At 34.3% G+C, this 24,950-nt stretch overlaps 1 protein-coding gene across 7 annotated transcripts in view; it reads right to left on the bottom strand.

Annotated features, from left to right (window-relative positions):
• Nucleotides 1-441: 441 nt before the first annotated feature.
• cyst (rho guanine nucleotide exchange factor 18 cysts) overlaps nt 442-24,950 on the bottom strand; it is a 245,364-nt gene continuing 220,855 nt past the window's right edge. For all 7 annotated transcript variants that reach the window (XM_069825944.1, XM_069825939.1, XM_069825945.1 and 4 more), the window contains one exon: nt 442-23,746. In XM_069825944.1, coding sequence (XP_069682045.1) covers nt 22,991-23,746 — 756 coding nt within the window. In that variant the 3' untranslated portion in view covers nt 442-22,990. The remainder of the gene's footprint in view (nt 23,747-24,950) is intronic.

Raw genomic sequence — 24,950 nt, 5'->3', positions numbered from 1 at the left:
ATTATAATAACTTTTATCACGTTTGGAGTGGAAAAGCCGAGTTTGTCCGAAAACACATGAGTTATACTGATCCAGTCTGGAGTTAACCTTCTTGCATAACTGAGTGTTCATTAAGAAAGAAATGTTTTTTTTACGGAATATTTTTGTTCTAATTTGGCAAATTTTCTAGGCATTTCTACGTATTTTGAGGGGTTCACAGGTTCATTGGGGGTGCCCAGGCATCCCTGTAGATCTGCCTATGATTGAATATAGGCCTACTGGTATCTTATTTTCACATGGAAATATGGAAGAGGAAAAGAAATCTTTTCCATGGGGTCATAACTTACATTTAAATGTACTTAACTCATTAATAACTAATTAATAATTTTTTTTCCATATCGCGAATAAAGCTGAGGATTGGAACTATAAAGGGAACAATTTTTACAATAAACACACCAACTGTTTATTTAAATGTATATGATGTTTACCATTGGTTTTATTTACAAGTTACTATACACATCTTATGGTTCAAGTTATTGTTTGTGAGTACATTTTCCTGGCAAACTAGACTATGAAGATTTTAATTTAGTAACAACTTCAGATGAAATATCTTGGTAACTTTTTTAAGGTATCCAACAGTCTTTGTTATAAGTAAATGAAGTTATGGCTCTGAACTTTAGTATGACCAAAATGAGATTTTTGTAATGTTTGAGCTCATTGGTTATGCAGCTTGAATGTTGCCCAATTAAAAGTATCAACTAATGTAAACTAAAACTATGTGTAAACAAATGGCACAAATTCTTTTATTGCAAAATAAGATGAACAGACAGACAGAGACAGAGAGAAAGAAAATAGTATGTATGTATATATGCAAGTTTTTTTTACAGCACATCACCACCATTTTGTAGCAATGCCATATTGTATTTATTTTTGGTCCAGAGGCAATACAATGGCGGGGTGAATATTTTCGTAAAAGACGAGTATTTTTTTGGGCCAAAAATATAATTTGACGTTGCTACGAAGTGCCGGTGATGTGCTGAACATTTACAAAAAATAAATAAATAAAAGTTTGTTGTAAATCCCACATTCTCCTTTTAGATTAGAAATACTGTACCTATATCCATTAGGATCTTAGAACATCTACATAGTCAACTTCATATTAATAATATACATATTCATCATTCTAGATTTATCTGCATATTTTCTGCGTAAAAAAGAGAATTTATAATGTGTAAGTAAAATAACTTTCTTCTGTCCAGTCAGTCTCCCTAATGTTCAGGTATTATTCTGTTAATTTCTTTACTAATTTGTAATCATAATGTCGTGCAACACTGTTGGGCTTTATTCATTTGATAAACATCAATGATGGTGAATATTCAGCATATCATTAAATACATTGTTAGGGGGAGGGGGAGAAAAGCTTTAGATTAATACTGGTAAATAATATTCTATAAAGGCTGTGAGTTAATGTGCATTATCGAATCGACTACGGTATTAAACTGTATACTGTATAAATGCTTAGTGTGGTAGAATTTGCTTAATATTTTTTTTGAAGTCAATACCTGGTTAGATTTCAGACGTTACTGAAGTTGTGTACTAATTTGCTGCAGTGAAAATGCACAGAACAAAACCCTGAGAATAATTTCCATTCTGAGAAACATTAATATTAAAAGATAAGCAATCCAACACAACAAATTCTTGTTACATACAACAATGTAATAAGATGAAAGATACTAACAATTCTGAATCGTTAAAAACAAAAAATAATTTTTTTTATGAAAAGCCGAGAAATAACTTTTCTCACAACATTATATAGATAACAATAACATTACATATAGGCCTATATTTTTTTGTAGGCAAAATATTTTTGTGTCACAGATGAAATGACAATAATTTAATAGCAATAATTTAGATAAAGAGAAAAAAAAATTCAATCCTTTGCCTCAACATAAGGTGACAGTAAGTTATAGCTTATATAATAGAAAATATGAGTTCCAAATTATCTTTTTCTTATGTTGATCAATGACATAAAAAAGAGCATATCAAATAATATTTCAGTGTCTCATTTAGTGAACATTACAGTATTTCAAGTAAATAATTAATATGTCACTAATAATTATTTGAATTAATTCCAATATAATGTAGCATATAGCCTATTTAATTATATATGTGTGTGTGTGTAGAAGTTACAGTTAATATGAATATGGTACCAATTAGGTAATCATGAAAAATCATTGTTACAAACACTTTAGAACTGGAATTAAGACTGTGCTGCTTTTAAATTAAAGAGATAAAATAATTCAAACGGTGTTAAATTAGTACAAAATTGATAACATTAAATGTTTCATTTAAATTGATTACCGGTATCTTATTAATTGAAACTGAAGTTTGAGTTTTATCCTACAGATAATATCTGTATTATATTATATTCCAAAGGAAAACAAAGTTCAAGTTCTCCCAAAACATAGAAAAGAGGAATGGAAGTAACATAAAAACCTTTTTCTAGGGACATGTACGGGACAATGCAATGTGTTATTACTTTTAAGAAATAATTTAAACTTATGTATGCCTAGATATTTTTATTGTTTAACAATTACGGTATAATTTAACAAGTGAACAGACAAGAAATTTCATTTTTATGAGCTGTATAAATCCTATTTACTAAGAACCTTAATATTTTATAAGTAACAAAAATGTAGGGTTTAAAAGTGCAACTGTTATTAATAAACAGTTTGCTTTAAATTAATATTATAAATCCAGTACCATTTGTCCATTACTGTGTTCCTGCTACAGACAGAACAGACAGAAAGAGAACATGTTACATCCTGGCAAAGGCAGAGGATTTTTAATATTCACAATTAATTTCAATATGTTTCTTAAATATTAAATTTATAAAGCAACATTCAAGCTACAGTTATCTATGTTAAAAAGTAATTTGTGTTTTCAGTACATAGGGGATTCTAAAACATGGATGACTCTTAAAACTTGTTTACTGTATGACCTCTAGATTTATAGGCTCATGAGTTGAAAAAAAAAATTCTGTTCCCCTTAATAAAGACAGTTGCTAGTGCAGCATCTTAGTATACATAAAACACTGTTAAGATATCAATTCCGTTATATAAAAACGTTAAATTAAAATTCTGATCAGACTTTGGACTTTTAGGGAGAAAAGTAAATATTTTTACATTAGAGAGGAGCAGGGTTCCCACCAATCTTTATTCTGTATATTACAAGACAAATACCACTTTAAAACTGTACTCTGATTGATGGGAATGGCATTAAGTAGCCTTCTAATCTTCATGTTGCGGATAGTTTTACACTGAAGTCACAATCTATTACATAGGTAAGTAACAGAACTTCTCAATTAAAAGTTTGTACTGTGAACTGAAACATCAAACATCGTTGTTCTCTTCGATACCGTCGACCGGGTATACTTTACACAAGAGGGGTAACTTTACACATTTCTAGAAAAAATGGTGTATAACAGCTTTAATAATAGCACACACTTCAGTCTACTACACATATGTGCTGTTGTCACATAGAATCAGTTCCACGGAGTTGCTACACATTGTCTGTAATGTGCTGCCTTCTAAACATTTTTCTAGAAATGTGTAAAGTTTCCCCCCCTTGTGTAAAGTATACCCGGTCGACAGTAGCTGTTTTTTATTTTAATATAGCTGCACACACATACGAATAGAGCCACTTAATTCTTCTATGCGCTTACTGTTACAAGTATGTTTTGGCCTTTTTTTTTATGAAATATGTCACTATTGAAATTAAGCGCAATGTTGCGACATATAATTGGATCCAAAAATTAGGCGATTACTTTACCATGTCATAGTTAAATTCCTGGCACATTCTCTGAAATGCAAATGTGGAAACGATTTCTTCAACCAATACTTGAGGCTTCCTCTGTAAATCTGATTATATGTATAAATTTTTACTTCATTACCACTACATTGTTGAGACTGGTAAGCTTCTGCAGTTTAAAATACTGTTAGATGACGAAAAAAAAGGAGGGGGATCGAATCACATTACATACCGGTATTATGAAATATTTCGAATGTGTTCATTTGCACAGACACACATCAAACACAATTACTTTGCATGCAGAAAGACATTTTTAAAAAGTATCTTGCATCTTTAATAATTGCATTATTAATACTCTAATTGTGGAATGTGTAGGTTGAAATACAATGAAGCAATGTATTTATATACATGAGGAATTCAGAGACAGTTTAAAAGGTAAATGACTGAATACTTAGAGAAAACAATATTCAATAAATAAAAATTCATCTTGATCATTAATCACTCTTATTTTCCACATTTTATTCAGTATTATTTATCTCTGAATACAAATGCTATATGGAAAGAATATTCAGAATAAATAATTGTTAAAAATTTATTGCCTTAAACATTAAGCTGGTCTGTGTCAATATATTGTATATGTTTTTTTTAATCCAATGACATGTACTTGACTTTGCATCATCACCCAAGCTTCTTTTTCTAGGAGTGACATGCTGTAATAATTGTAGATCTTTTTGCTGCCATAGTGTTTTCCTAGTTGCACCATTGGAGGCAATTTACACAGTGATGATGATGATGATGATGATGATTAAAGGAGCAGTGGTGGAATGTCAGTAAGAGAAACAGAGAATCCTATAAAAACTTATCACCAAGCACTGTCTTTGTCCACCACATATTCCACTTGGACTCGCCAGCATTTGAAGCTGGGCTACCAGTGTTGATTATTGCAGGTTTATAACCACTACATCTAGTTGGTCTCTACAAAGCTAAGTGACATCAAATAAAGCTGTAAGTCAACCTTTCAAACTCTTAACTTTCAATCCACAATTTAATTTATATTTCATGACTGCAGGCCATCTGCGATTAAAACATGATTGTTTTCATAACCAGAGCTGTATCTATGAAATCTACACTGACAGAATTAGCGAATATGTAGAATATGCTTTTGCTGTAACAACATAAAAGATAAACAAAATTATTTGATCTATTCCCTACCAATACAGTGTTCCAGGCGGAACTGGATGCAATTAAGGAAGCAGTAAAGGGATGTACCAAACATGACTGTAGTGCTTGAATTTTGTGATTCTCAGTGAGCAATCCATTCTGTCGACAATATTATACATTCTACAGAATGGACCAAAAATTCTGTACCATTGGCTGGATTACAACAACTGTTCAATATGATATCCACCAGTGTCGAAACAAAATTTATTGTAGACGTGAATCCATATCTTGCAGGATGCAGGACACGAAGTCTGGCAACATAGCATGGAACTCTGCAACAATTCGTTCATGAACATGATTTTTGTTTCTGAGCTTTACACTGTATACCTTTGATTTTAAGTAACCCTACACAGCAAAATCCATTGATTTAAATCCACTAACCCTTATGACCAATCCACTGAGGTAAGCCCTCATCTTCACATTGTATACCCTTGATTTTAGGTAGTCCCAATGGCAAAATCCATTGAAATTAAATCACCTAAAGCCAGTGAGATAAATCCTCATCTTCACACTGTATATCCTTGATTTTAAGTAGCCCCACATGGCAAAATCCAATGAATTTAAATCCCCTAGAGCCAATCCACTGAGGTAAGTCCTCATCTTCACATTGTATACCTCGATTTAGGTAGCCCCATGTGGCAAAATCCATTAAATTTAAATCCCCTACAGCCAATCCAATGAGGTAAGTCCTCATCTTCACATTGTATACCCTTGATTTTAGGTAGCCCCACATGGCAAAATCCATTAAATTTAAATTCCTTACAGCCAATCTATTGAGGTAAGTCCACATCTTCACACTGTATACCCTTGATTTTATGTAGTCCTACATGGCAAAATCCATTGAATTTAAATCCCCTACAGCCAATCCATTGAAGTAAGTTCTCATCCAACCATTGAAATACCTGACTGCTGTAATGGGCAGAGGGTGCATAACCCATGGTGGACACGAACCAATTATGTCCAAGTCAGGAATTAATGAGTCACCCAATATAGCCAGATATGTTTTCTTGGTCACACTTTCTTAAAAAAAGAAGGGGTCGACAACTCAGTATCTTCACAAATCACGCCAAACCATTATAAGATAGGATCCTTGCTTCCTGACATCAGTAAACCAATGATAATTGTAGTCAGACCAATAGCGCATATTTTGTCGGTTTACCTCCCTGCTGACAAAAATTCTCATCTGAGAACATGACTATGAACTATTTTGTCCAAATTGTAATCCAGTCTATGGTACGGAACTTTTGGCTCATCCTGTAGATCCTTTCTCAATAGATATTTTAAATATTATCAAAATTATACCCACATATTTAACGTAGAATCATGGAAACATTATGCTTTAGATTGGAATCCTCAAGGTACTAGATATGTAGGACGACCACGTGGAACATCGAGGAGAACTGTGTATAATAAGGCGAACAGTGTTGGGAAATTCTGGGGCGAAGTGAAAGCTGTTGCAGGGAATTGTGTCCAGTGGAAGGCTCTTACAGATACTCTATGCTCCTGAATTGAACTAGAGGATGATGATGGAAACACAGGAACATCAGGAAATGAATGGGCCAACCAGCTAGCAAAATCAGTTGCCTCATTAATTCTGAACGTATTATGTACACAAAATGTTCTACACTGCATGTCGAAAGACGCATAAAACACTACACAACCAGACGCTAAAATGACCATTGAGTTCACGGAGCAAAAGAAGTTTTAACAAGAGTCACTCTCCAATAATTTATCATTAGTTAGGATTTAAAGTAATGCAACTAAACTTTGTTCTAACACAATTTTTTTATCAGGCCATGGTAAATTTGGCAGTTATTTTGGAAGGTTCAAAATCGCAAAGATGTATCTGTGTATGCCAGGAGTCATTGCAAATGTTAAACATTTGTTATGTGAATGTACTAAATTTGAAACAAAACGTTTTGAATATTTTGCACACTTGATTTGCATAACATTAAATTAACTACATCACTGCAAGTGTTTTAGAAAGAATGTTATGAAGATTTACACATGTAAATTATGTTTATACAGATTTGTGAATGTAAAGATAAACTGTCACTAGAAATTTGTCTGTCAGATAAATTGTAATGAATTAAATTTGTAATCCTGACATGCCTGGCTAGGTAATATAGGGTTACATGTGTCACTGGAGTATCAATAATAATAATAATAATAATAATAATAATAATAATAATAATAATAATAATAATAATAATAATAAATGAGGAAAGTGCACTCGAATGAGCATTAACACTGATTTGTTCACTCTTTGCTATAGTTGCTTATAGATTTCGTTCTTCCCTTGCAATTGATGTGATATTTATCACACTGCTCCTTGCATAACTTACATTTACAGTCTTTGTCAGGTTCATGAAATTTTTTGTTCGTACATATTTTATGATAGTATCGCCAACCTCGTTATACTATGTCTCTGATCTTGGCATGCTTTGGTCCAGTCTCTCTCTGATACCGCAAACAGCCATAAAGACCAAAAGGAAAAGACACGCAGAGATGGTTCGATAGAATGTTACAGAGAGAAGAAGGAAATGTTACAGGCACTATACAGAGCCAAAACACACAGGCAACAAGACGATCTCAGTTACTACGCAGAAAAGAGAGAAAAAAAATAAAAAACTACTAAGAGAAAAGAGAGCAGCACACTTGGAGAAAGAGGCAAACAGCCTAGCAGAAGAGGTGGAGTCAGATCCGTTCCTGGCACTGGAAAAGAGAAATCGACCGACCACGAGAGCAGTACCAATACAAGTTTGGAAGAATCATTTCGCGAATATATTGGATCAGCAACAAACAGAACAAGCATATAACAGACCAACAACAGTCAATCCGAAATTACAAGACCCAATAACAAAGACGGAAGTGGAGGGGGCAATCAGACAGGGAAAGAACAAAAAGGCAGCGGGACTGGAACAGATATACACAGAACATGTGAAACAATTTCTGGAAGGTCATGTAAGATATGTGGACAGAAATTATGAACAAATGTCTGGAGACAGGGACAATACTGGAAAGCTGAAGGATGGCAAACATGAAGATCCTATGCAAAGGGAAAGGCAATACAAATAGTCCGGACTCTTTCTGAGAAGTAGTGCTAGAAAACACCACAGCTAAAGTCTTCAAGAACATCATAAACGAAAGACTTATAAAATTGGTCCATCAGCACATACCAGAATGTCAATTTGGGTTCAAGAGAGGAAGGAGCACCCTACAAGTAATCAATTGCCTTATAGAAAGAGCACCGAGACATCCAAGAGGGAAGTACTACGCAGTATTCGTTGATTTCAAGAAGGTATTCGACCTTATACATAGAGGAAAGTTAATGGATAAACTGCAACAAGTGAGAGGACACGAGCACTCAATAACTAGAGTAATCAGGAGTATGTTAAGCCATAATGTCAACAACAATGTCACAACATCGGGACCAATCACGCAAACAAATGGAGTGCTAAAGAGAAACCCAATCAGCTCCACACTCAATATATATATATATATATATATATATATATATATATATATATACGGCAGACGTCATGAGTATCAGACATTATATTATATACGGATGACATGGTGATCGGATCATCAAACAAGCTGGAAGTATAGGCAACAATGACGGACCTAGAGAGATGGGCAAGAGAAAACAGTACAGATGGTATTTAAGAAGGGAAGCAGAAAGGCAGCAGGAGATATATCACTTCAAGAAGAACCTCTAGAAATAGTACACAATTTAAAATATTTGGAAATAATAATAATAATAATAATAATAATAATAATAATAATAATAATCAATGCTTTCTTCTAAAGAAAAGATGGTGGAACTGTGTAGAATACCGTATATTATAGTGGACAGGCAGATGATTATATTACTATCCACAGCACAGGAATTTTATCGTTTTTAAACTCCTTTTCGTCCAACTTTAAGACTACCAAGGCCTAAGCCAGGCTTTGAGAACTGGGCAACAATTGTGGCATTGCGTCACTCATCGGATACGTCACTCACCCCTTCCTTCCATCCCTGCGTCATTGATTTTGTAGGGAAGGGGATTTGTATTCAGTGTCTGTCTTATGTGATTGCGTATGGGCCACAGATACGTCATTCAACGCTGGTGGATTGTGGATGGGGAACCAACGCTTTCCCCATGCTTTCCACCCCTCTCTCGCCAGTTCTGCATTCCTGGTCTAAGCAGAGTTGAAGGAAAAATTACGTTAAAAACATGATTATTAAAACATTTCTTGGTCACATAATAATAATAATAATAATAATAATAATAATAATAATAATAATAATAATATCGATTTTTGTAGAACATGTAAGATATGAACTTTTTACTTTTAATTTTGAAAGCTGCACAATTACATGTACTGGTATATTGACAAGCATGCTAGCAAAGCAACAACATACATATAGTGCACTAGTGATTGACATTGTGAACTATAGCTTAATTTGGGGCACTAGAATTTAGTCCAATTTTTTTCCAATTTTGAGATTACAACATTACTGAATTCCTTAGGATGAGCTCTATCTGAAAGTATACTCTGTTAAGTCCTAGGTATAACTGATTTCGGATTTAATGTATTTTTTCAAAAGAAAATTGTCATATATTAGGCATATGCTATGATAAGTCCCATGCAACTCTGTTTACTTCTATGCATGTTTTATAATTTTCGAGGTAGATTATGGTTTCATTATACCAAAAATAGAAAGAATAGGTTTGTAACTTTATGAGTTATGAAAGAAAAACAAAACTGAAATTTGTTTTTTTTTGTCTTCATCTTAAAGTTGATAAAATACACTTATCATATAATACCTCTAAGGTACAAATATTCTGACTACTTTTCTTTACTGTTCTAACAGGAAATACCTAGGAACTGCATATGTAGAATTCCAACTCGAACAGAATTTCTTTTCATCTTAAAATATGAATGATTCCTGGAACAGATTCCAGTTACAGAAGAAACTGTATTAATCTATTCAGAGTTCGAGCTGGTGACTGCTAGCAAATTGCCTGATCTATATTTTTGATATAGCCACAGCTGAAAATTCACCTGCTGAGATCTCTCTTCTCCTTTCAAAGACATTACTAAGGATAACAGACCATCTGGCCATAGTTCTAATGAACCACCGTACATCTCCTGCGGAAAAATAGAAAATTCTGTATTTTAAATAGCCAGGTATTCTAATTTATCGTTGGCTTGGGGAGGGGCTCTTATAGTATGTGAAAATAAGTCAGGCCACTGGCAGAGCTCAGTCAGCTAAGGCACTTGCCTGCCAATCTGGGGTTGCGCTTGGATGTGGGTTCGATTTTCACTTGGGCTGATTACCTGGTTGGGTTTTCTTCGAGGTTTTTCCCAACTGTAAGGCAAATGTCTGGTAATCCATGGCGAATCCTCGGCCTCATCTTGCCAAATACCTTCTCGCTATCATCAACGCTAAATAACTCACTAGTTGATACAGCATCATTAAATAACCAACTAAAAAAATAATGTCATATTTTCGAAACCAGAGTCGGATATGCATTATCATCTTAACTGGAGAGGAGAGTAGGCGTCGTGTTGACCTCACATCACAGGAGTCCACAATGTGCATTTATTTTATCAGATCAGAAAAGTCCAAGTATTACCTTAAGATAAACTCCATTTGAATTATGAAAAAATTCTGCACCGTATCCAGAATACACTGGCATATAGAATATTTGAATGTTTTATTTTTTGTTTCGGTTTACAAATGGAGAGTATGGGTCTATAATAAGAGAACTAATTAATGAAGGGCATGCAAATATATTTTGTATTCCTATGAAGTGACATTCGGAAATTAATTCCAGGTCAAATTTTTCACTACGGATCACTCAAACTATATATGTAGTACACATATATTATCAATTTAATATTAAACTCGCGATTAAAAAGCAAACGGTTGGTCACACAGGTATGTAGCTGCTCTCGATACCGAGATATTATTGAAAGAGGCCGTGTGGCATGGCCAATTTTATACACAACTTTAGCTCCTTCATGTCAATAGTGAAGGAAGGTGGCGTCATTGGGCGTGGTTACACAAATTACAATGGTTAAGGACCTATTAACAACATTAGCATTCGGCTGCGGTGCACAATAAGCATTTGAAACTCTCCTATTTTTTGTTTCACCAGAGATCCTGGAACAGATCACCATACTCCATGCAGGGAAAGACATATTTTATGTCATTAATTCAATATTTGTTAAATTCACAACTTGACCAAAAGTCCTTTGCCTTTGTTTCAATAAGTTTATTCCTAAACATCGTGAAAATAAGCAGGAGTATGAGATGAAAGATTGTATTAATTGAAATAAACATGAAAAAAAAAAATAGAAAAGACTCAATCACGTACATCTTACAAGACATTTTGGAACTAAAATATCAGAGAAGGCATTCTGGATATTATTGGACAAACTTAAAAAGTTACTACTGTATTAGACAAAATTCGAAGGATGACACACTTGTATTACTTTGATGAAATTGAAAATTGCTGTAAGTTGTTTGCTTTCTAATTTATAATGCAACAAGCACTTCAGTGTTTCTTTTAATATCTTGTTTAATATTGTTTTCTTCTTGTTCTAAACACACTGCAATCTGAAGGCTTATTACGTCTTGTTATTTGATCATGTGAACCAATCCACTGCTGTGGACCAACAGCATATCTAACTGCGAGGAAAGCAGGCCTGAGTTTAAATTCTGTTTGGAACAATTACCTGATTGAGATTTTTTTCAGGGGGTTTTCCTCAACCCATTAAGAGCAAATGATGGGTAACTTGCAAAGCTGAACCCTGGCATTATCACCTTCATTTCACTCAGATGCTAGATAACCATAACACTTGATAACAAGTCGTAAAATAAACTAAAACTAATTAAAAAATCATGTGAACCATTACTGTATATTGTATGTACAACTAAATATACTGCCCGTATCTCGCATTTGCTTGCAAGAAGTAGTATGGACATTTGTAACATTATCGTACCTCAAGGATAAAACCATTTCAGCAGCATATTTTGCACTAGAAAATGATCAATTAGATTATTACACCATTTTGGTGTACATATTTACACCAGGAACTTGCATGGAATCTAGCAATATAGTCAAGTAAACTCGTTTTCTCAATAGTACATCCAAGATATGCTCTTGGAAATTTTACATATAAATCGTGATTTTTCTAGAATGTGTATATGCCCTTTAGAATACGCTATGTATTGCATCAAATATTAACCCATAACATTTTTCTTACATCTGAAATATGATCATAAGTATACTTAATTTAATTTCTGAGAGAACGGTATATTTAAATTTAATAAAATTCCAAACTATACACATTCTTTATTTCATAAACATAATACAGTGAAACTTCTTTTATATATTTTTATGGGGGTCTGAAGAAAAAAACGTACAAGTGAGAAAAACGTATAACTGAAATCGCATTTAATTACTGGTACATCTGAAATAGCATTATTAATAATTAATAACATGTGATTATTTTACAAAAAAAAAAAAAAGTCGGTTACAAAAGCACTTCCTCTTTCTTCCACACATTGAAATTCAAAAACTAATCAGCAAACTTGTCGTCGTATCAGGTTGAGACTACTGTCAAAATATTTTCAGTTTTGAGGAGTGCAGAGTAGTTGTATTCAGTGCAGTCACCAGGGGCGGCCTGTCCTTAGGGGTCACCGGGGCCGTGCCCTACCAATATTTCGTTCCCCAGCAATTTTATTTTCGCATTTAAAATGCGTAAATTTTGTTCAGGACAGTGTACTGCATCCATAATTGTTTCAGTAAATTTCATAAAATGGCGCAATGTGACTAAAACGTCAAAGATTGTTGTTGTTGTTTTCTAATGCCAGGCATTTGACAATAAAGTCATTTGACCTCTTGCACTCCAATATTTTTCAAAGATATTGTCATGGTTAGCCACTGACGCACAGATTTTGAGATGTTCTGAATCCATTTCTTGGTTTGAGTTGCACAATGGACAGTTAGGGGACTGATATATTCCAATTCTATGCAGATGCTTGGCTAAACAGCATGGTCTGTTGCCAATCTAAATGCAGCTACAGACGATTTGCGTGGTAAATCGGGAATCAACTGTGGATTATGATGCAGAGAGTTCCATTTTTTCCCTTGAGATTGTGTTATCAAATTTTGTTTGTTGAAGTCTAAGTATGTGGATTTAATCAATCTTTTCACAGAGAAATACGTAGATTTAGTAACAGGTCTGTAAGTAGCAGTGCTGCCCTTCTTTGCTAAAGCATCCGCATCCTCGTTTCCCAGGATTCCACAATGGGATGGTATCCATTGGAATACAATTCTTTTATTGAGTGTTATTAGTTGAGAGAGCATTTTATTTATTTCTGCTATTTGAGATGAAGGTGTGTTTCTAGAGACTATTGATAGAATAGCTGCTTTGGAGTCTGACAATATAACTGCATTTTTAAATTTATTGATGTGGCAGAGAAGATTCCTGAGACTTTCACTTAATGCAGTGATTTCTCCATCAAAACTTGTTGTTCCATATCCAAGAGATCTATAAAGTGAGAAGAGACAGCACGTAACACCTGCACCTGCACCTTGTTCCCTGGAGATCAAGGATCCATCGGTGTATAAATGAAGCCAGTTTTGTGGAGGGTACCTAATATTAATTGTCTCCAAAGACAATTGTTTCATTATTTCAGTGTTTACTTCTGATTTCAGTATTTCTTGTGTTAAATTTAGATTATACTCTATATTTAATAGTGTTAAAGGGTTTGGTTTAATTTGTAAGTTTTCTTTTAAATTCGGGACGTTGATTTTCTGTTTTAATTCTAGAACCATGGATATGAAACTTTTTTGAGTTTTTAATCTATGGAGAGGACTGTATGAATGCCAATTGTTTCCTGGTAATCTGATAAGTTTTTCATATTGAATCAGTGCTTTTTCTTCTATTATCATTTTGATGCTGTTAATATTAGTGAGGAATCTCATAGAATCTATTGGAGTTGTTTTGATTCCACCAGTGATGAGTCTGAGACGTCAAAGATTGTATGACACTAAATATTGTAAGCTTGGGCCTGCATCAAAGGGTCCCACAACTTGAATCACTTTAGTGCTCAACCGCCATGGTACAAGGTATGCAATATTCGCTATTGACAGAGATTCACAAAGTGTTACAAAGTTACGGTCACAAATATAATGCTTCTCGTTAGGGTCCGACGAGCCTGGCCCACCTGCCGGACAGAAGCAACAGTCGCAGTTATTTGTTGTACTGTGAGTCGCAGTACCACTGAACAATGAGTTAATTCTAGAAGTGTCCGTGTGAACTTTGAATAGTGCATGCAAGTGAAGTGTGAAAACATGAATAAAGTGGATTGCCTATTAAAACATCGCTTTCTTCGTTAAAATTAGCAGATGAACTTGAAGTTAAATGACTAGGCACACATCAACCTAATGACTTCAGTTTTACACGGGTGGATGGTATGAAAAGGAGGACTTTCTGCAACTCGTGGTTTACAAAGAAGTCCTTGCTAACTGTAAGTGACGAAAAACAAAGTTTATTTTGTTTCTATTGTCTATTGTTTGGTGGCGAGGGGTTGTGGACGTCGACAGGTTGTAAAGATCCAAAACATTTAAGGGAGCGCATCAAAAAACAAAAGAAAGTTCAATACATTTAGAAAATACTTGTAAGTTTAAACTATTTGGGAAAGTAAATATCGCAGCAGAAATTGATTCCGCAGTCAAATTTTCAATCCAGAAACACAAAAACAGACATACTGTATACTAGCAAGAGTAATGGATTCTTTAGTATTTTGCGAAACTCACGAATTATAACTGAGGGTTCAGGACGAAAATAAGGGATCTGCAAATTGGAGAAATTTGTCAGACTTGTTATCTTCACTTGCCAGTCTTCATAATGTATTGGATGAACACTTAAACAGTACTTCTGTTTTTAAATATACTTTACACATTATACAAAATGAATTATTAGACAGTATGTATGATGTATACATCGAAGATTTGAAACAGAACATTAATTCTACAGATTTTGTTGTTGTGCAGGCTGACAAAACAACAGACATAACCTGCAAAAGCCAATTTGTTATTATTTTGAGATATATAAAAAGTTGCAAACCTGTGGAAAGGTTTCTTTCTTTCAAAGCGGTAAACAACTGCACGGCTAACGGTCTGAGCAAGGTTCTAAAACAAAGTCTACAACCTTTCAATTTAGAAAATAAAATCATAGCTCAAGCATACGATGGTGCTGCAGTAATGAGTGGTAGTTTCAGTTGTATTGTGCTGAACTAATTTTCAAGCAGAAACAATTAACTAAAATGAAATAAAAAATCTCTGTGCATTATTTAATGTATACTGCAAACTTTGTGAAATATCTGAAACCACCAACAAAAATGATCATGAGCCGCCACTAGCAGTCACAGCTTTGGTGCTGTATCCTCATTGTTTAAAATGTTCCATTTCTTGCCTCTTTACATATTCGCATACTTTTCTGCTCTTTTTGAATTGATTCTCCCACTGACACATAACAGATTTACTGAAGTTAGCATGTGTGGAGAAGAATGGGCAGCTTCGAATTTCCAGAAATTTCAAAGCTGGTCACATCTTAACAATGAACACATTTTGACCGTATTTACGTGATTTTAATACGCACTTTTTTTTTTTGACAAAATGTCTTCTTGAAAACTGGAGTGCATATTATCTTTCACGCAAACATCCAGACTCTAACAAATTTAAATTAAGTTAATGCTCAATTTATGTTATGAGATATGGTGGGAGACAGCTAACAGAAACGGCCTCTGCAAATTCGTGTTTTCTCATCTTTTGCACACTTTATATTCATAATATTTTGTCCATTTTTGACAATAATCATTAATAAGAGAATAATATTTTTAACTACTAGAATGACTTAATACCACTTTTTTCTTTTATTGTGAGATTTTATGAATACAACTTTCAACAACTGTGCATCTTTAATTAAACCAAAAGAATTTACCAATAATTATTGCTGAAAGATCAGTATGACTTTAATCGAATTTCTGACACCACCCCAGAACTGTTAACCGGAAGTTCCAGTTCTGCTGCTGCAAACGAGGATGAATGTGATGTATAAGCTAGGGTTAAGGGAGTGCCTTTATAACCTGTCTCGATAATATAATTTTAATCTTGAATGGTTTTTAGCACAAGTGTGCATTATATTCGCTAGTTTTTTTCTGGATTTTAGCATAAAAAAATTGGTGTGCGTATTATATTTGATGTCATATTACATTGGAGTAAATACGGTATTTTTGCGTTCTTACATTTTCACAGCAAACCTAATTTCGAGCAAAATTTAATTAGGACGTATAAATGAAGTTTAGTACCTCCCAGGGTTTAAAATACGATCGTATAAGTGTGAAAAACGTATAAACGAAAAACCTATAACTGAAATAAATTAACATGAAAAGTATAGGAATTTTGCCGGGGCTTGCAAAAAATGTATAAGTGAGAAATATATAAATGAAGTTTTACTGTATTAGTATTTCTTTTCTTTCTATTTATTTCTTTGTACAAAATATTAACTTTGTTATTTTCGGATGTTTCAGAGAACTTTAATTTAGTAACACTTTATATCTAGAACACAGAACTATTTGTTCTATTGTTCTTCAAGTTAAAATGACTTAGGTTATGTCTGTATATTATTTATCAACTAAATATTAAAACTTACAAAACATTAACTACATACTTACTTATGCTTGCATTTCTTATCTATAAGCAATGTGTGCACACTATTGTGTCTCTAGGTAGGATAGATGAAATAAGATGAATGTACTTAATACTATTTTTGTCATTTTAAAATTGTTTTAATTAATCAAAATGTATGTAGTGGTTAAGGTGGTCAGCTTTTATGTATTGTGAAAGCTATGGTCGTGGATTTGAATTTCTCCTACAGCATGGATTTTTTTTCACTGTCAATATGATGTCGTGTATTGTTAGATGGAGAATCAATTTCGTACTGACCCTACCTCACAAAAGTCCGTGTCCATCTTATGTGGGTCAAAGAAAGTGCAATTTAGATTAAATCTTACTTCAGGTTAAAAGATAAAAAAAAAAGGATAGAAAATTGGTACAAGGGTAAAAAATACTACTCAAATTATGGCAATATATGACTTTGTTCCAGTTTATCAGTCTCATTTACTGATATAAAAAAAATGCCACAATTAAAGTCTGAGTGCATTAGATCAGTAAGGAACATTATGTAGCTTGCTGAATTACTCCATTTTCTTAAAATGAAACAAGTGAATACATTTTATGTACGATGCAAAGTCAGTTGACAGGAAAACAAAGATGTAAACAAGAAAATCAATAAATTCTGTTCTGTGGTTCCTTATGAAGAATCATACTTAAAATGTTATTAAAAAAGAAAAAAAATTTTGAAATTTTATAAAGTAATGATAATTCTCACAATGACAATGGCTATGAAACAAAGACTATAAAAGATAAGTTGCTTGAGCTGTAGCAGACATATATAATTAAAAAAAATATATAGTGATAAATCCAAAATATGCGTGCTTTTAATTAGAGATTATAGATCCAATTGAAAAGAATACAATAAGAATGGACAGGACATGGATACCAAATATAAACCTGAAGGACGAAGAACCACCAGACACTTTAGGAAAAGATGGAATGACTAATTTTGCAATAATAGTAATCTGGGTCTTATCTGTAATGACATAATAATAATAATAATAATAATAATAATAATAATAATAATAATAGTGATGATGATGATGATGATGATGATGATGATGATGATGATGATGATGATGATGAACAGTATAAATATATGAATCTGATTTTCAAATAAAAAGTAATTTAAATTAACCTGCATTTCTTTTATATGTCATGAACAATCAACATTGTATAATGCAACTGTTTTATCTTTTAAATTAATGAATTAATTTACCACAAAAAGATATCAAAATCAAACAATCACTCTTTATAGTTTCTTGTCACACACTACGAACTTGACAGTTTTACAGAAAAGTATTTCTATATAATATGCTTAGGTGAAAAGTTCCTTACTTGGTGATTTTTTATGTTCCAGCTTTCCAACAACAATAGGTAATATAAAAACGAAGAATGAATGATGGAATGGAAACTGCATGGGAAAACTAAAATATTCTTATATACAAGGAGATCTGAATATTAACAGTTTTATTTTATTGGTTATCAACAATATTTTTAATTGTTAGTCCTCATTTAAAAAATCGCAAACACTGCTAATTTCATAAGATCTTGAAGGAATTGAACACTTTCCCAAATGATACGAGAACATCATGTAACTGCAGCTTTGTTTCTTATGAAAGCATTCCTTGGCATAGAAAATATTACGTCCAACATCTCGGATCATTTTCTTAATTTAATTTTCATAAAATGTTAGACGAATTAAGTCAAATTCTGATATGAATTAAGAATAAGGAAAGCCAGAACTGCTGGAATCTGATGTAACTTGTATAACAAACCAATCACTGCTATAACATTTTATTAACCTTATAAACAGCTCGGTTTATGGTATAGTGTAGTCCATTAATAAAAATAAGGCTCAATAATTATTATTTCTACAACTCATTTCTACTTCTGTTTCAAGAAAAAGATTACACAATAACAGTTTTGCAGCCTAATCTTTGGATATTGTCCGTAACTCTATGGTTATCATGAACTGTTGGTTCTTTCCTAATTACTTTTAGAAAGATCTAAAAAAAAAGGCAGTCCTTGAAGAAATAAGAAAAGCACTACAAATAATATAGAGAAGAATGTTTTCCAAACGTTAAGAACAAGTTAATCTCTCTTTGACAAAGGAAAAGGACAACTTAATTTCAATACTGAGAACAAATTTTAAGACGAACTTCATCATAAAACCATCCGTAATTTAAAATCATTATTGTAGTACAATTTTTTAATTGCGGTCACTCACCACACTTCATACATACGCCAGCAAGTGACTACAAGTTAGAATCGTACTAGATACAATGTTAAAATAGAGGCCCTGCTGATGTCGAACTAAGGCACCTCTCAGTATTTCCAGGTAGATGTCTCCAGCAATACAGTTCAGGAGCATGTGTGAGGGTATTAAATATATAGGATAGTAGCTTCTAATGGCTGATTTTGGATCACAAAATAATTTCTTTACTTGCCTCATCGTATTCACATTACTTCAATGTTATATACAAATGGATTGTTCTTGGCATCATCAAATTGTGTGTATATATAAATATATATGGTACATTCAATTGCTACAGATTAAGTGGGAATCCTGACATAATATAAGAGAGCTCTCCTAATGCAAAAGAGACTGTACACTTCCAATAAGTTAATATCAATGTTACCATGATAAATTAATTGAAAGGCATCAGTTCACAATCAACATAAATACATTTTCCATCACTTTTCCTATACAAATTAGCAGCAATGAGCTTGTTATCGCGATTCTCAGTGTCAAACAGACTCCTTGAAATTTAAACTCGTCAGAACACAAAACTATTTAAGAAAATATATTCACGAAATACATTTATAGCAAATTTTAAGAGTTGAATAGAAGACAAGTGTGATGTTTTCAAGCTGTCTGTCTTATCTTGAGAATCGTTCATTCATTCCTATGCTGAATAATTTAACTACACTCTCACTTGAAGGGCTGCCAACAGATCTACTACATAACATTATTTTATGAAGTGCAGCATTGTTCATCAAATAAAATATTTTTACTTCTCGTTAAATATCACCTGCTTTGACATACTTTTTCTGTTGTAACATTATTATGTGAACTATACACAGCTACTGTAAACAGACTTACTTCATACTATCTAAATGTACAGATTCTGGAATGTGCAAGAAGGTTGTGTAACTTTAAAATAAGGCAGGCTAGGATGAAGTATTTCATCACTGAACAACATAACTGTCCACTGGATGGACTTGAAACTTTAGTTGCTATATTAGTCTTCATAGTTCCACAGAGTTAGCTACAAGTTGCAAGTGAGGTAAAAAAAGAAACAACCCTTCCCATAGCAAAGATAAAAAAAACAGGTAAAAAGACAATCGGAATTCTAGTATTTTTAAACCCATTTTTAAGTTCTCGCCACTTACTTAATACAGCTCTGCAACTTAGAAAAGAATCTACACAGAAAAAAACAGTTTCATTAAGTACACTATGAAGATTGTATATAAACAAGTACAGTTTACACTTGACAAAATGAGTGTGACTATTTTTGGCCATACACTGTGAAGCCAAGAACAAAATATAATGCAATGAAACATTTGAAAGTAAAAACAAAATCTAAAGAATAATGTTACAGTGATGCAATAAAAAAAAAAAACACACACACACATGAAAACTATGTGAAAAGGGGAAAGCCATTTTACTAACAGCAGACAGAGACAGGTATGTTTTCTAACTGCAGACAGAGTCCAGACAGCAAGAAAAATGTGACTGATTAATTTGTTTACAGTACAGCATGAATTTTATACCATAAGAACTGAGGAACTTACTATGCATGATGACTTCACAGAAAGGTGAAATGCTAAACTGCAGGAAGAAGTCAGAACCTGTAACTTGACAAGCGAGATATTTCTAACGACCTTAGAGTATTCCATTACTATAGAAAAACAGGGAATAATTTAATTTACTTCAATGAAACCACATTAACTTAACGTATATTATAAGTTGCTGAAAATCTTTTAAACTTAAATCAACTGCTAGTGTTATATAAAGAATTTTTCACGAACTACATGGCACAAAAGTGCTGCAATGGTGTTAGAAAGGTAGAAGAACTTTACTGAAAGTCCAGTGACTTAGACGACATAAAAGGCAGTATAAGAAAGTGGGAGAAGTGACGGACGAAGAAGAATAAAGTGGATAAGATTTGCTGATGATACGGTGATGTTACCAGAAGAGATGATATTAAGAGATATGCTACTATAGCTAAATGACAGCTGCGAACAGTATGGAATGAAGATAAACGCAAATAAGACGAAGATCATGGTCATAGGAAGAAAAATAAAGAAGGTAAACTTGAGAATTTTAAATGGGGCAGTAGAGCAAATGGACAGCTTCAAATATTTGGAGTGTACTATAAGCAGTAAGATGAACTGATGCCAGGAAGTCAAAAGAAGGATAGCAATGGCCAAGGAAGCTTTTATTAGAAAGAGTAGCATCTTCTGCGGACCTTTGGAAAAATAACCAAGGAAGAGACTAGCAAAGAGCTTTGTATGGAGTGTGGCATTGTAGGGGGCAGAAACATGGACATTAAAATGACGTGAAGAGAAGCGAATAGAAGCATTTGACATGTGGATATGGAGAAGAATGGAACGTGTGAAGTGCACAGACAGAATAAGAAATGAAACTGTGTTGACAAGAGTAGGCAAAGAAAGAATGATACTGAATCTGATCAGGAAGAGGAAAGGAATTGCTTCGGTCACTGGCTGAGAAAAAACTGCACTGGAAGAAATGGTGAACAGGAGAAGAGTTTGGGGCAGAAGAAGGTACCAGATGATAGACATTAAGATATATGGATCATCTGAGACAGAGGAAGGCAGAAAATAGAAAAGATTGAAGAAAGCTGGGTTTGCAGTGATAGACCTGCCCTTTAGCAGAACACTATGAATGAATAAATTACAATAATAGAAAATGGATATGACTCTGACAGCATCTCTGCAAACAAAGATGGCTTTTCAGATTCTGTTAGGTCACCTGACCTCTTTGTCAGAATTCCCACCCCTGTCTTTCTTCCAGCAAGTGAGTGTAATTGGAAATGCTTATGTAGACATAAGATTTTTTCCTAAGTTGTAGAACTTTGTATCACTTTCTTTTCAACAAATATATCTGCATAGGCTACTCTTGCTTTGGGAAGTATCGTTTCCTGTCTTATCTTGGATATTTCGCTACACTGTTGTAATTAGGACGCCTGATATTGCACTTGACCCTATCAGCAGCCCGGTCACATGCATACAAGCACACATCCCATTGCACTAACATTCACTAAACATAAATGAGAATAAGAATGGGCATCCATGTAACGTGAAACATAACAGCGAGAGCCCATAATATATCTTAAATATACAACTTATTGCATAGAGTTAGGTACTTACACCAGTCGAAGAATAATTAGAAATCTTACAAAAATACTTTTCACCTACAGAAATGGAAAGACATTCACAGTAGGCCATTAGTAAATTAAGTCTTCCAGTACTTCCCCTTAGTTGAACGTAGACTCTAACTGCTTCACCTTGCTAACAGTAACAATCCCTGGCCAAAACAATCGTCTAAGCCACAATGATGGCTTGCTATCAAGTACATTAAGAAGAATAATTTGGTCACTGTCACACAGTGATGCTAATATTGTCACAGAGAAATTACTTTGAACTAGGTAGTCATATGGAAGGTCGTTCTTCTTAAGGAAGACAGCGTGTAATAATTTAAATTAAGTACGAAGTAATGGAAAGTAACTCATTGTACTTCCAGAAATGCGTGAATTCCAATGATAAAAATTAAAGTAAAATGAATAAAACAGAGATAAACGAGATATAAAAGATTCTCTTAACATGGAGGGAATGACAACTTGTAAATATTTACAGAATCTAACAGTACAGTATAAAAAGGAAAATACTGTCGATAGTCACGAGGATCGGCCATCCAGCTGCTGTCGGAGTGCTAACGGCAGGCCGGAGGCCTTGTATAACAAGTCCACACCAATAAGGCCTGTGGAAGTTACATCGAGATACAGTCTAAAAATCAGTCAGATAAAATGTAAAGAGTTACACCAAGTGCCACATGATGGCACGGTTATGTGTCATGCAGACTAAAACAGGCTACATCTCAGTACGAAATGGGAAGGAAACTATGAACACAATATCCGGCCAAACCAAGACACATATCTCCACCAGAGACATGGGCAACAGTGGATGCAACACGTCACAATGTTACGTCAGAAGAAGATCACCTCTTCCTCTGAGGCTTGGGGTGCGGGGCCTGTGGGGGTACGGGAGTGGGACTCTGGGCTGTGAACACGGGATCGGTCTGGTACTTTGGGATAAGTGTTAGTACGTGAAGCACCCTCATTTCCACTTTGACCTGTTCCAGAGTTCTGCATCATGGCGGGGCTGCTGCCGGTCCGTGTGTGACTCGGGGTGGGAGCCTCGTCTCCCTTCTTGACACCAGGAGGACTGAAACTGCCAGAGCCAAGCCTCTGGTAGCCAGTGCTGGAACCACTGCTCCGCCGAGCATCCGATCCTTGACTCAGCTTCAAAGGGAGCATCTGCTGCATGCCTCCAGTCACAGACGAGCCTAGCTTATTGGCCAGTTTCAAAGGAAGCTGCTGCTTCACTTGCATGTTGGGAGCCACTTTCTGCTGATTGGTGGCACTTATGAGATTCAGGGGCAATGTAGACTTGCTAGGTCCACTCTTCCACTTGGATTCTGACTTCCGCCGAGGATCTATAGTCGTCGTGGGAGATGAGACCGTGGATTCGCCCCCTGTACTTGGACTGGAATCATCTTGTGATCCCGCACTCTGGTTAATGTGGATTCCCTGACTTGTCAGAGCTTCCTCATGTGGTAATGCTCCCGTCACCATTGGCAGATTGGGACTAATAAGAATTCCTTGACTTGTAAGCATTTCTAATTTGCGATATAGCTGCTCTCTCTGCTGAGTTATGTCATTTTGTTCTGCTCGAATTTGTTCCTGTAATTCATACAATTAAACAATTATTATTCTAATGCAAAATTATGTTAGCTTGCATAATAGCACAATATGATTGGACTGATTAAATGTGAATGTTGAAACAAATCCAGGCATACCTAAATCATTCATATGGGCCCTTTGTGCAACACTGGGACTTCATTTTGACTTGCGAGAAATGGAAGTTAAATTTTGTCTGAACCCCTTTATTTCTGGGACATTGTTTCGTTTCATGTGCCATAATTCTACGATTAAGACCACCCAATTTTATTTCCCCTCCAAAGAAAGCCATGCTGAGGGTTTTCATCTTCCTTTGGCTCCAGTAGCAAGCCTGGTACTTAGTAGATCTCTTCAGGACAAGTAAAGCATAATATATCAAATTCACTCTATAATAAGCTCTCTTTTCTTATCCGAATTCAACACTATGAAAAAAATAGGTGGGTTTTATGCACAATGATCTGAAATTATGTAGGGAAGCAAGATACTAAATTAACAATACTATACCATTATTAAAAATTTTGGATTATGCTGTTGGACTATCAAGTGAACGAAGATACAAGAACTGGAAATGGAATCTTTGTTTCAGTACATTAAAAATCACAGAAATAATTGGGGAAAGAGATGAAAGAGGCCTAATAATTGAAGGGAGATGATGATGATGATGATGATGATAAAATATATTAAAAACTCTTACATTTATTTACAAAAACACAGCTTCTGAATAACTTTTAACAGTTGCCCTTCTCTCTAAATGATTTCTAACTAATGCGCAGTTAAGGGACTAACTGCGAGGATTCTGATATAAGAAAAGCTGTCCTGCAAGTCCCAGCATGGAAGGAAAATAAAATTTGTATTCATTGATCTAAAATTTTTTTTTTTTATCCAATGCCACCAGGTTGTCTTTTCGACATTTCTGGTCTTCTCTCCTGGCCATTGCTTAGTTGTAACCCATTTCTGAGGTTGGGGCACCTGGAAGGCGGAGTTACATTACCCCGAAGATATGATAAGATGATTATGATAATGTGGTGCCAGGAGAGGTCTTAAATCTAAACTTAACCTAAATTCCAGACCATGGACGAACACAGGAATAATCCCCTTTAAGGAAAAATTCCTGTGCTCTAACCGGGAATTGAACCAGGGACCTCGTGAACTATAGCCAGAAGCTCTGACCACTAGACCATGAGGCTGGTCGATCTAAAATATTAAA

The sequence above is a fragment of the Periplaneta americana genome, chromosome 5 (assembly GCF_040183065.1).
Source record: "Periplaneta americana isolate PAMFEO1 chromosome 5, P.americana_PAMFEO1_priV1, whole genome shotgun sequence".
NCBI classification, from domain to species: Eukaryota; Metazoa; Arthropoda; class Insecta; order Blattodea; family Blattidae; genus Periplaneta; species Periplaneta americana.
Note: the sequence above shows the minus strand (reverse complement) of the source record. Positions and strands in the feature narration are given on the sequence as shown.